Source organism: Ictidomys tridecemlineatus, chromosome 1 (assembly GCF_052094955.1).
Source record: "Ictidomys tridecemlineatus isolate mIctTri1 chromosome 1, mIctTri1.hap1, whole genome shotgun sequence".
In the NCBI taxonomy this organism is placed as follows: Eukaryota; Metazoa; Chordata; class Mammalia; order Rodentia; family Sciuridae; genus Ictidomys; species Ictidomys tridecemlineatus.
The window spans coordinates 150,375,356-150,387,072 of record NC_135477.1 but is presented as its reverse complement, the minus strand read 5'-3'; the positions used below and the strand labels follow the sequence as shown (position 1 = coordinate 150,387,072).

The following is an 11,717-nucleotide window of genomic DNA, read 5'->3' as shown; positions in this document are numbered from 1 at the left end:
AGTAGTTAGGCTCAAAATTCCCCAGATGATCCCGATGTGAGTAGTCAAAGCTGAGAACAGTTGTTCTGTAAGCTTAAAAGTTTCAGTACCTTATGAGGAATAGCAGTCACCTTGCATAGGGATTGGTACGCAGTAAACATGACTTGGACAAGAATCTCAAATCTCTCATTTAAGATCTCACAGATCCTGTTCTGTGAGGGCAGGGGAGGAGCTGTGTGCAGGTTTATTCTCTTGACATTTCCAAAGGCGACCCCCAAGGGCATTTTCAAAGTACTTTATTGAGTTTCTGTGCCCCTGGCACCTGGCTGGTGGCACTGGGAGGAATGTGGCACAATCTTTAGTCAGTGTTCATTACCCAGCCACCCTCCCACTAGGAGAGAAAGACGAATCCCTGGGTAGTTAGGAAGCTATGTGCTCCTGGATCCAAGTCACGTAGCTGGCCACGTCGGTATAGACGCCGGGCTTGTTGCGATCGCCACATCCGGAGCCCCAGCTGATGACGCCTCTCAAGGTGAGCCGGTTCTCTGCAGCCTGGTCCTCACACACCAGAGGGCCCCCGGAATCACCCTGTGTCGGGAACACGCAGTTCAGTTCCTTAGCCTTGAGCTTGACTGGCCGGGGAAGGCACCAGCCAGGCCTCAGGACTCACCTGGCACGCGTCTGTGCCACCCTCGAGGAAGCCAGCGCAGAGCATTCCAGGGAGGATAGCATCCCCGTGCACTTCAGAGGCGGAGCAGTGCTCCAGAGAGATGAAAGGCACCTGCGCCTCCTGCAGGAAGGTGGAATAATCCTCCGCCCCTGAAAACCCAGAGCAGATTTTCTTAGAGCACTGGCCTGCACCAGGCTTCTGCCCTCACCGTTACCCTTCCTCCCTCACAGCAAGCCCGAGGGGGAAGGAAATGCCGTTAACTCAATTTCTCAGGCAAGGAAACAGAGGCCCAGAGAGGAGCCAGGAATTTATGGGCGGGGCCGAATCAGGAACACCACCTGTCCCTCCCATCCAGTGTCTCAGAACTTGGCTATCCAAGTAGTTTGCTCGCTGCTCCAAAGCTGGGACGGTATCCTAGTAAGTCCTTGCAGCCCAGCACCACCCAGAGGGAACCAGGAGAAAGTCGATTCTCCCTGTCTCCCCAAGAGATGTGGGGACCTTAACAGTGAATACCAAACTCTGGGAAGAGCGGACTACAGGGACAAGGACCCTGCACGCTTTCACAGCCCGTCAGGTCTAGCTTCTTCTGCCACAGTTGAGGGCTTCTCTGGCTTATTCCTGTGTCCAAAGCTTTCCCGCTCGCCCCCAGGTGTTGTGCGTACCCTCGTACTGGTGGCCCCAGCCCGCCACTTGGCAAAGCATGTCCTCGGGCTCGGAGGTTTGGGCGGTGCCGCTGGGTAGGCACACTGGCTGAACGTAAGGTGAGAGACGCGCGCAGCTGCCATCTGCGCTCTCCTGAAGGCGCAGCAGAGCTAACCCGGTCGGCAAGAACGTTAGTTAGGAGGAGGCCCTGGGACCTGAGACCTTCCCACACTTTGTCCCCAACCCCGCAGCAGCGCCCCCACGCACCCAAGTCGTGCTGATAGGTGTTGGACGAGAAGGCCTCGTGGAGGCGGTAGGAGCGCACGCCCAGCGTCTGGCATTGCTTACAGGTCTGGTTGTGGAGTTCCTGGCCGAGCACCACCGTCAGGTCCTCCGGCGCCGGCCTGCGGGCGGGGAGTGGGGGAGAGGCATCGTGCTCACAGCCAGCCACAGGCGTGCTGGGGGAGCATCCTGCTCTGGAACCTTTTCGCCGATTTCAGCTCCTTTCAAGGGAGCTCCAGAGGAGCGGGGGAAATAGGGTACAGGTTCAGGCGTGGCGCAGAAACTGGGGTCAGGATAAAGGAGCGGGCTAGGGTTCCCCAAGGGGCGCTGGGCGGGCGGGTACTCGCCGGTTCTGCAGGCAGTGAGCCGCGGTCAGCACCCAGCAGGGGGCGATGAGGCTGCCGGCGCAGAAACTGTCGCCCCAGTACAACGCTGCGATGTAGGGATGTGCCCCGGGCAGCGCCACTAGTCCGCCGACAACTCGACTCAGCGGGGACAAGCTCTTCCGGAGCCGCTGTCCGCAGCTGGGAGGACTGGTCCTAGACAGGCGAGTTGGCTGCTTCGAGGGAGCTGTAGGAAGAGCCCAGGCTGAGGACTGGGAGACCTATGGCTGGCTGGCCCGGAATCTAGCTGGCTCTGCGCCCTCTTTGCTCGGACTTCTTTGCTCTTTCTAACTTAACTACCTGGGGTCCGGGAATGAGGCGGGGACTGGGTCGTGGGCTGAGGCTTTTGCAGTGCTGAAGGCTGGGGCATAGGCAGGTCCTGACGCCCAAGGGTGTCCATGAGTGGAGGTGCTGCCTGGATTGTGGCCCAGCATTGTGCCAAGTCGCAATACTCCCAGCTCAGCCGGTCACCTTTCCAGACAAAGCACCACGGGCGGGTATCATTATCCGGGTTCCTGCAATCTCAAGAGAGGGCATTGTTAGAGAGTGGGGGAGCTCCCCAGGGCCCTACGCTGGAAGGGGTTGCCCTTCCCCGCCCCATCCAGTCAGTGCACCGGCAGAAGGTGTGGTGACCCAGTCCCCGGCTTAGTGCTTGCTCCGCAGTCACATTCCTGTAGGTGGCCTCGGAGTCCCACCGCTGACAAGTTGCACCAGAGAGAGTGGTCCTGGCCTTGCCACGGTAGCTAAGCCCACGGTCATGGTAGCAGTTTGCCTCAACATCTAGGGAGTGAAGGGGCTTCCTGAAGCTAGGGGAAGGATCTTGTCCACTTTTCCATTCTCCTCTGCCCTTCTCTGTCATGCCCTTCCCACATGGGGGCTGACTTCCTGCTTGCCTTGAGCCCTGCACTCACCCAAGTCACAGAAGGGTCCGGTATAGCCCACTGGGCAATGGCACAGGCTTTGTCCTTCGGCCTCCAGGCAGCGGCCCCCATTGAGGCACAGGTTGGTGTGGCAGGCTGGGGGAAGGAGCAAACTGAGCCACCCCTAGGCACACCACCCAGCCTCCCACCAATCTCTTGATCAGCCCTCCTCCACAGTCAGCTCCCAATCAATCCTCTTACCATGGCTGGCCAGTGGCTTGCAGTGAGCATCAGGACCTTTGCAGTGGCATTTGGCCACACCTTCTGGCCCAGATCTAAGCCATATCTCATTCTCATGGAAGAACCGGAGAAGCTGAGGCTCAAAGCACTTCTCTGGGGACAAAAGGGCTAGGTCTCCAGAGAGGCTGGGATCATGACAAGTCTCCAGGGATACGGAGACCTCTTCAGCAGGCCTGGGGCTGCCTCTGTTCCTCAGTGTCCCCTCCCCTGGCAGACAGCACCTCCTTACCTTTCTGGCAGTGCTTCCCAGTGAGGTGTTCCGGACAGAGGCAGTGTGGTCCTTTCGGCATATTCACACATGTCCCTCCTTTGTGGCAGGGGCTGTGTTTGCTGCAGTGGTCTGAGAGATGGAATGAGGAGCCCAACTCACACAGGTGGGGGCCAAGTCCCTACCTGAACCTATTTGTCATAGATCATTGAGACTCCAGTTTTCCAAGCCTTAGTTTATTCATCTGCAAAATGAGGCTATTCCTTCCCAGAACTCTCCCTCTGAGATTCTGAGAGGTATTATTGAGGGAGAAGAGGGACCAGGCCCAGAATCCCAGGCATGTGGGATCTGATGATAGCCAGGAGAGGAATTAGGGGGATGTAGAGGGTCCTGGGCCACCCAGAGTTTGTGTGCAGTACCTTTCACTTTCTTGGGCTCCAGGCAGTGTGCCCATTGCTGGTCCTGATCAAAGTTTGGGGTGGTAGCACACCTGCAGAAACACAGGCTCTCCTGCTTTGCCCTGGAGGCTAGCCCCACCCCACCCCTAGCTTCCTCTCTCCAAGCAGGGTTTCTTGGACAGAACAAGGGGCAAATTCCACGGATCCCAGACCCCTGCTCCAACCCCCGTTGGGGAACCTTACCAGGGTCTGGGGCCTGGCCAGCCTTTGTGGATACATTTGTGGTACAACTGCCGATGGTACTGGAAGGGGAAGTGGCAGGGCTCCCCAGTGACAGTAAGAACTGTAGGAATAACACACTTCCTGAGAACTTCCCCTGTGCCCAGTTGCCCAGACTCCACCTCATGGGGTCCAATTGGAAAATATCATTGTGTGCTCAGGACAGCATTCTGCTTAAGAAGCTGGATTCTGGAGTTAGATAGCTGGAACAGATTCCTAACTCCACTACCTACTAGCTGTGTGAACTTGAGCAAGCCTAGAAGAGTGCCTGCCACAAAATTAGCACTTAATAAATATTTATTGAGCATCAAAGCCACTTAACCATTTTGAGCTTTTGGTTTTCCCATCTGTAAAATGGCAAAGATAATAGTACATAGTTGATCCTCCTTATTCACTGATTCCATATTTGCAAATCTGCCTTGCCAAAATTTATTTGTAACCCTCAAATCAATACTTGTGATTCAGGCTGGGAGTGTAGCTCAATGGTGAAGCATTTGCTCAGGGTCCTTGGTTCAATCTCCAGCAACACACTACACACACACACACACACACACACACACAAGATGGTTGATTGTGGGCATGCCCAGAGCAGAGACAAATTTGCACATTCCCAGCTGAGGCCCAATGAGGCAATATTCAGCTCTCTTTCAGCTCTTATACTATTAACAAGTGTCCTTTTCATTGTCTGTTTAGTATAGTATTTTCCACATTGTGCTTTTTGTGGGTGATTTTATCACTGGAAATCCCCCCACATACACTCAAACCTCTGTTGAAGTGCTGTCTATTGTTTCAAAGTGCGAAAAGGCTTCAGTGTATGTTAGGAAGTAAATGTGTGTCAGAGAAAGATTTGTTTGGGCATGAGTGATAGTGCTGTTGGCTGTGAGGTCACTGCTAGTGAGCCAACAACATATACTTTGAATAAGATGTCTTTTGCTGCTAGACGAGGTGGCGCATACCAGTAATCCCAGCCTGGGCAATTTAGAAGACTCCAGAAGATGAGGCAGGAGGATCACAGATTCAAAGCCAGCCTCAGCAACTTAGCGAGAGCCTAAGTAACTCTGTGAGACCCTGCCTTTAAATAAAAATACAAAATAGGGCTGGGGATGTGGCTCAGTGGTCGAGTGCCCTTGCGTTCAATCCCTGGAACCAAAAATAAAAATAAAAGAAGATGTCTTTTTTTGAGGTTAATGAGAATGTTGTGCCTGGCACATAGTATGTTCTCAGTAAACATTTTCTGCCATTGGTTGTCAAAGAGTGTTGCTGAATGCCAAACCAGAGCCTGGATGATAAAGGGAGGGAGAGGGATCTGAGCTGGATCTTTAAGATGTAAATGGGATGGACAGAGAGGAGGCAGACCCTAGGTAGGTAATTAGGCCAAGACTGGGAACTAAGATTGGTTCTGGCAAGAGGAGGGAGAGCAGGCAGTGGGATGGGGAGAGGAGGCTGCTGAAGTCCAGGGTTGTATTGTGCTAGGCTTCGCCATCATGCTCCAGGGCTTGGGCTTGACCCCACCCGGTCAGGCTCACCAGAGTAGGATCCATCTAGTTCACAGACCCCAGAACGTTGTATGCTCTAGGGAATTATTTAGTGCCTGGTCAAGCTCAGTGGCACATGCCTGTAATCACAGCTATTATGGAGGCTGAGGCAAGATCACAAGTTCAAAGCCAGCCTGGGCAACTTAGCAAGACCCTATCCCAAAATAAAAAACAAAAAGGGCAGGGGATGTAGCCCAGTGATGAGTGCCTCTGAATTCAGTCCCTGGTAACACACATAGGAATCTAATCTCTCTCTTTTTTCACATGCACATGCGCGTGCGTGCGCGCGCACGCGCGCGCGCGCGTGCACACACACACACACACACACACATACACACACAATTAGTGCCTGGAAGAATGAAGGTAATGGGAAACTGGCAGGATTGGAAGAAGGGGAGAAAGCAGGCACCCCTCTTCTAAGTGTGAGCTTGACAATAAGAGCTAATTTTTTTTCCAATGCTGGGCTAGAACCTAGGACCTTGCTTATGCTAGGCAAGCACTCTACCACAGCACTACATTCCCAGTCGAAGAGCTAAATCTAAAATATATATATATAAATTTTTTTTTAAAAAATACTTTTATTGGAGAATTACTAAGAGCTAAAATTTTTTAAGTATTTGCCATGCATCAGGCTCTTGGTTGAATACCTTCCAGGGGTCAACAACTCATTTCTCATTTTCAAAAACCTTGAGAGACTGGGCATGGTGGTGCATGACTGTAATCCCAGAGGCTTGGGAAGCTGAGACAGGAGGATCACAAGTTCAAAGCCAGCCTCAGCAACAGCAAGGTGCTAAGCAACTCAGTGAGACCCTGCCTCTAAATAAAATACAAAATGGAACTGGGGATGTGGCTTAGGGGTTGAGTGCCCCTGAGTTCAATCCCCAGTACCAAAACAAAAACAAACAAACCCTGAGAGTGTCACTATTAATAGATCTATTTTATACATGGGGAAATTGAAGCACAGAGAGGTCAAGTCACTCACCCAGAGTTGCATAGCTCACAAGTGATAAACCTGGGATTCAGAGATATTGGTGTCCAGAACCCTGCTCTGGATCCCTCTTTGCCTATTAAGGTCCCTGGCCTCTGTGTGATAGACAGATGCCAAAGACACATGTTGAAAGAAGGAAAAGAAAAAGGGAAGATAGGGAAAATGAGGGAGACTGGCAGGATCCCAGGAGTAACAGCATAACAGCAGAGACCTGAAGCCCCTGCTAGGGCCAAGCTCAAGATGGGACACTCAGATACAGCTTGTTCTCAGGGAACACATAGCTCACTATCATTCTAGGTCCCTGGCACCCATGGACCCAAGACCTGGCATACAGTAGGCACTCAAGTCCAAATGTGAGCCACAACTACCCAAGGCTCAGGATCCCTCCCCTTGCTCCAAAGACCTGACACTGCCCCTAGATTGTGCATGCCCCCACCAAGCTCACCCTAACCAAGTGTTCTGAGGGGCAGCTAGGCCACTTACCTACTGTGGGCTCATCGGTTCCTTGCTTATGTACCCTGTGAGCTTTCCAAGGTGGGATCTAAAGGGGAGAAAAGGACTCTAGGAATTTGCCTAGAAATTCATAGCCTGCCCCTGAGCCTATGCCAGTCCCCCACCTGCTCTCAAAGCCTGGAAGCACAGAGATTTCACCACAAGATCTGGACCTTCCTTCCTCCTCCCATTGTCTCCTCAAAGACCTCTCCCCTACAGAAATGGAGGCCGAGCTCACATATCTACCCGCTCTGATTATCTATCTCCTCTGCCTGGGCCTTCTGAGCTGGACTCACCTTCCCACAAAGGCCTCCCTGTCTCCTGGACCAAAAGGTCATGGGTAGAGGCCAAGGCTGTGATAGGGACCCCCCCACCCCCCGCCCCGCAGGGCCATCATTACCCAATCCTGGTTCCCACACCCCTTACCGAAAGCACTGGCTCCAGGCTCACCAGCAGGGACCCCAGGAGCAGCAGAGCCCTCATGGCGTCTGTCCTTTGATCCAGCTGACTACCCAGGAGTCCAGATCAATGGGGTTGGGCAAAGGTCTCTGAGGCCTGGGAAGTAGGGATTGGGCGAGCTGCCCTCCTGGGCCTGGTGGGGCACCTAGTGTTTGTGGAAAGTCATGCAGAGCATCTTCCTTGGTAGGCTCCTGAGGGAGGGGTTTGGGAGTTGGTGGATGAAGGTAGAATAGCAAAGGGCAGGGCTCCCTGGTCTCTCTCTCTCTCAGACAGTGGAACTGGAAGTAGGAAGAGAGACATACTTGTATTTCAGGTCCTACTGAGGATGAGGGGGTTAAGGTGGTCAAAAACTTCAGGAATGTTAATAATCCATCATGAAGAATATTAGTTTTCTATTGCTGCATAACAAATGATCACAAACTTAGAAGTCCTGCATAAGACCCGTTTATTGCTTCACAAATCTGTAGGTAATAATTAGGTACTGTGTGATTAGGTAGAATAACACAAGGCTGAGATTAAGGCTGAATTCTCTGGAGGCTGCAGGGAAAGATTCAGTTCCAAGCTCATTCAAGTTGTTGTCAGAATTCAATTCCTTGTGGTTGTAGGACTGAGGGCCCTGCTTCCTTGTAAGCTGTCAACTAGGGGCCACCTGGGCTCCTAGAAGCCACCTGCATTTCTGGTCATGTTGTTCTCAAATCTCTCTTAGTTTGAATTTTTCACATTTTGAATCTCCTTTGCCAGGAAGAAAAACCTTGTCCCTTCCAAGGGCTTGCCTGATTTGGCCAGGCCCACCAAGGATAATCTTCCCATTTTAAGGTCAAATGATTTGGGATCTTAATTACATATACAAAACTCTTTTACAGTGAGATGAATATGTGACTTAGTGGTAGAGCACTTGCCTAGCATGTGTGAGACCCTACCTAGGTTCAATCCCCAGTACCACAAAAATTATTTTATAGAAGAACCTAGATCATTGTTTAATTGGAAGAATAACTGGAAGAAAGGGCACATACAACTGTGCACAGTGGTGCATGCCTGTAATCCCAGATACTGCAGATGCTGAGACTGGAGAATCACAAGTTCAAAGCCGGCCAGGGCAATTTAGCAAGACCCTTTCTCAAAATGTAAAAAGTTATGAGGTAGAGCACCTGCCTAGCATGTAAGGCCCTGGGTTTAATCCCCAGTCTGAAAAAAAAAAAAAGTACACATACAATGGAGTTTAAGATCTTGGGCTCATCTTAGAATTAATTCCACAATCCCATGGAAAAACTGCTAAACTAGGGGACACTAAATTGTGCAATCAGAACACAGGGAGGGAGATGGGGTGTACTTGTGCTGTTTTTTCCCGCCAAGAATTCTTGTGGTTAGTAAGGTCACTTTAATTTTTCTTTAAGGAACAATCCCTTTCTCACTTCTTCCCTGTCATTCTAGTACTGCCAACTTTACCCTTAGTTCTAGGACTGGGAGGTGTGATCTGAGTCTGCCCAACCAGAGTATGATATCTTTAGAATGCAGCAATTGATTCAGAGGTAAGCATATATACAAGTTAGGCCAATCAGGGTCTGCTTTGAAACTTTTACCAGAACCTTGGGGAGGGAGATGCTTTCTTTCCACTGGGGTTATTAAACAGGTTAGACTGTGGGCCTGGTGACATTGATGGCCATCTTTGTCATACTTAAGGATGGCCTGTCTGAGACATATGAAAAGCAAAGCAAATGGAGAAGGAAGGACAGAGGAATGCCATTAACAGGCAGCCGGCAAGATAGTCCTCACTTCCTGGGATTCATGCCCTTTTATAGTCTCTTCCCACATTGAATCAGAGGTATATTGTGTGTCCAGTGGAATTGACTTCTAAGCCCAGGTCATAAAAGTTATTTCAGTTTTTTCCTTGGTCTTTGGACCACTCACTCTGGGCTCTGCCATGTTGTGAGGACACTCAAGCAGCCCTGCAGAGTCACCCATGCATGTATGGAGAAAGTAAAGTCTTCTGCCAGCTACTAGTACCAATTTGACAGTCATGTGAACAAAGCACGTCAAAAATAGGTGCAGCTCTGATTGATTTCTAGCCTGCAATCTCATGACAGAGCTGGTATTAGCCAGCTTTACGTTACCGTAATTAAATACCTAAGATAGTTTAAGTTATAAAGTAAAGGGTTCACAGTATTGGAGGCTGAAAGTCCAAACTGCATGGCACAGCTTCTCGTGACAGCTTCCCCTCAGCTGCATCACCTTACAGTGAATTGCAATGTCAGGAGTGTGTATGGGACCAAGTGATTACATCTTGAAACAGGAGGCCAGAGAGATGGGAGAGGGGCCAGGTTTGCCACTAATGACCCTTTTGTGAGAACCAACCAGGATCCCACATGAAATACCTTAATCCTTCCAAACAGCAGTGCCTTCAATGAAGGACATCCAACTAGGTCCCACCTCCCAAAGGGCCACACCATATCCCAATACTGTGGCCACCCAGGGAACCAAGCCTCCAATAATCATAGCAGAACTCAAGATAAAACCACGCAGCTAAGCTGCTCCTGAAAGCCTGACCATCAGAAACTGAGAAACAATCATTGATAGTTGAAGTTTTAAACTATAAGTTCCAGGGTGATTTGTTATATACAAAATTTGATAACTAATACTGGTGGGATTGATTCCTGATGACTTTGAGAGCCTGGATCCTACAAGTAAAAGCATCATTAAGACTTCTTGGGGGCTCGGGATGTGGCTCAAGCGGTAGCACGCTCGCCTGGCATGCGTGCGGCCCGAGTTCGATCCTCAGCACCACATACAAACAAAGATGTTGTATCCGCTGAGAACTAAAAAATAAATATTAAAAATTCTCTCTCTCTCTCTCTCCCCCTCTCTCACTCTCTCTTTAAAAAAAAAAAAAAAAAGACTTATTGGGCTGGGGTTGTGGCTCAGTGGTAGAGCACTTGCTTCGCATGTGTGAAGCACTGGGTTCGAGCCTCAGCACCACATAAAGATAAATATATAAAGACATTATCCATCCACAACTAAAAAATGAAAAAATAAACCTATTAAAAAAAAAGACTTCTTGGTTATAGGGGCTGGGGTGGTTGCTCAGTAGTAGAGTACTTGCCTAGCATGTTCAAGGCAATCTGACACACTGCAAAAAGAAAAAAAAAAAAAGGACTTCTGAGTTATATGATCAAATAAAACCAATTTCAATAGACTTGGAGTCTTCACTAACACAAGGTAATTTATGGGAAGTCAAGATTGAATGTAGTCACTTACTAATTCTGCTAGAAGAAAGGCAGGCCATGGGAGATTTCTTGGAACAGAAACACAGTAAGAGGAGGGTAGGAGAAACCTTTGATTTCAAAGGGAACATATTGAGGTGACAGCTGTTAAGTCCACATGATGAAAGCAGAACTATGAGATGTACAGGTGAGTTCATCAAAGTGAAAGTGCCTCTGACAGTTCTTGATAACACCTGAGTAGAGACCTTGCCCCTGGGCCTGACCCACATTCACTCCTTCCTCCTAGAGAGAAGCCAGCTCTCCCTCAAAACGGAAGGGAACTTTTGAACCCGTCTACACAATGAGAAGGAATTTGCAGATGGGAAAGGGAGGGACATGCTTTCAGGTAGAGTGAGTGATACAACTGCAAAGAAGCCTGAAGACAGCAGGTCAAATGAAGAATGTAGTGAGCTCGGGGAGCCTAGTAGGGAGTGTGAGATGAGGCTTGAGGTCCACTGGGACCAAAGGTAGACAATCATGGGGATTTGATCACTGCTATTCCTTCTTCCTCTAGTCTCCCAGTTTCTTCGTTCCTTCGTTCCTTCGTTCCTTCCTTCCTTTCTTCCTTCCTACCTTTCTTTATTTATTTTCATGTGGTGCTGAGGATCAGACCTAGTGCCTCACACATGCTAGGCAAGCACTCTATTATTGAGCCACAACAGCAGCCCTAGACTTACAGTTACTATTTGTGATCACTCTTCTCCAATTGTGTGGTGAAAGGGTGACTTCTAGTGATCATCTCCCATTATGGAAGCCTAATGGACCAGAAAAACTTCTCTCCCCCATACCAAAGCCAGAGGAACTTAAACTCAGCCAATGGGTGCTCTCACCCTAAATTCTGGATCCAAGACAGCAAGAATTGGAGGACTGGCAGTGAGCAACCTGTGCCCTGATCATATTGTCCCTGCTACCTGGAATTAGTCAGGACGCTTTCCAAAGTAGCTGGGATCACAGGTATGTGCCACTACACCTTGCTGTTTTATTT

The 11,717-nt window shown here is 49.8% G+C and overlaps 1 protein-coding gene across 2 annotated transcripts; it reads right to left on the bottom strand.

Moving 5' to 3' along the window:
* Window positions 1-258: 258 nt before the first annotated feature.
* F12 (coagulation factor XII) lies at window positions 259-7,572 on the bottom strand. Of its 2 annotated transcripts, XM_040273016.2 has the most exons (14): window positions 7,443-7,572; window positions 7,008-7,065; window positions 3,966-4,065; window positions 3,744-3,814; window positions 3,346-3,456; window positions 3,078-3,209; window positions 2,868-2,972; window positions 2,571-2,736; window positions 2,257-2,471; window positions 1,921-2,143; window positions 1,559-1,695; window positions 1,312-1,461; window positions 650-798; window positions 259-567 (listed from the first exon to the last, which is right to left on the bottom strand). In XM_040273016.2, exons 1-14 carry the CDS (start codon window positions 7,497-7,499, stop codon window positions 400-402), a joined length of 1,842 nt encoding a protein of 613 aa, XP_040128950.2. In that variant the 5' UTR covers window positions 7,500-7,572; the 3' UTR covers window positions 259-399. The 2 variants fall into 2 exon arrangements, with proteins under 2 accessions (XP_040128950.2, XP_040128951.2); XM_040273017.2 differs by lacking the exon at window positions 1,312-1,461.
* Window positions 7,573-11,717: the final 4,145 nt, after the last annotated feature.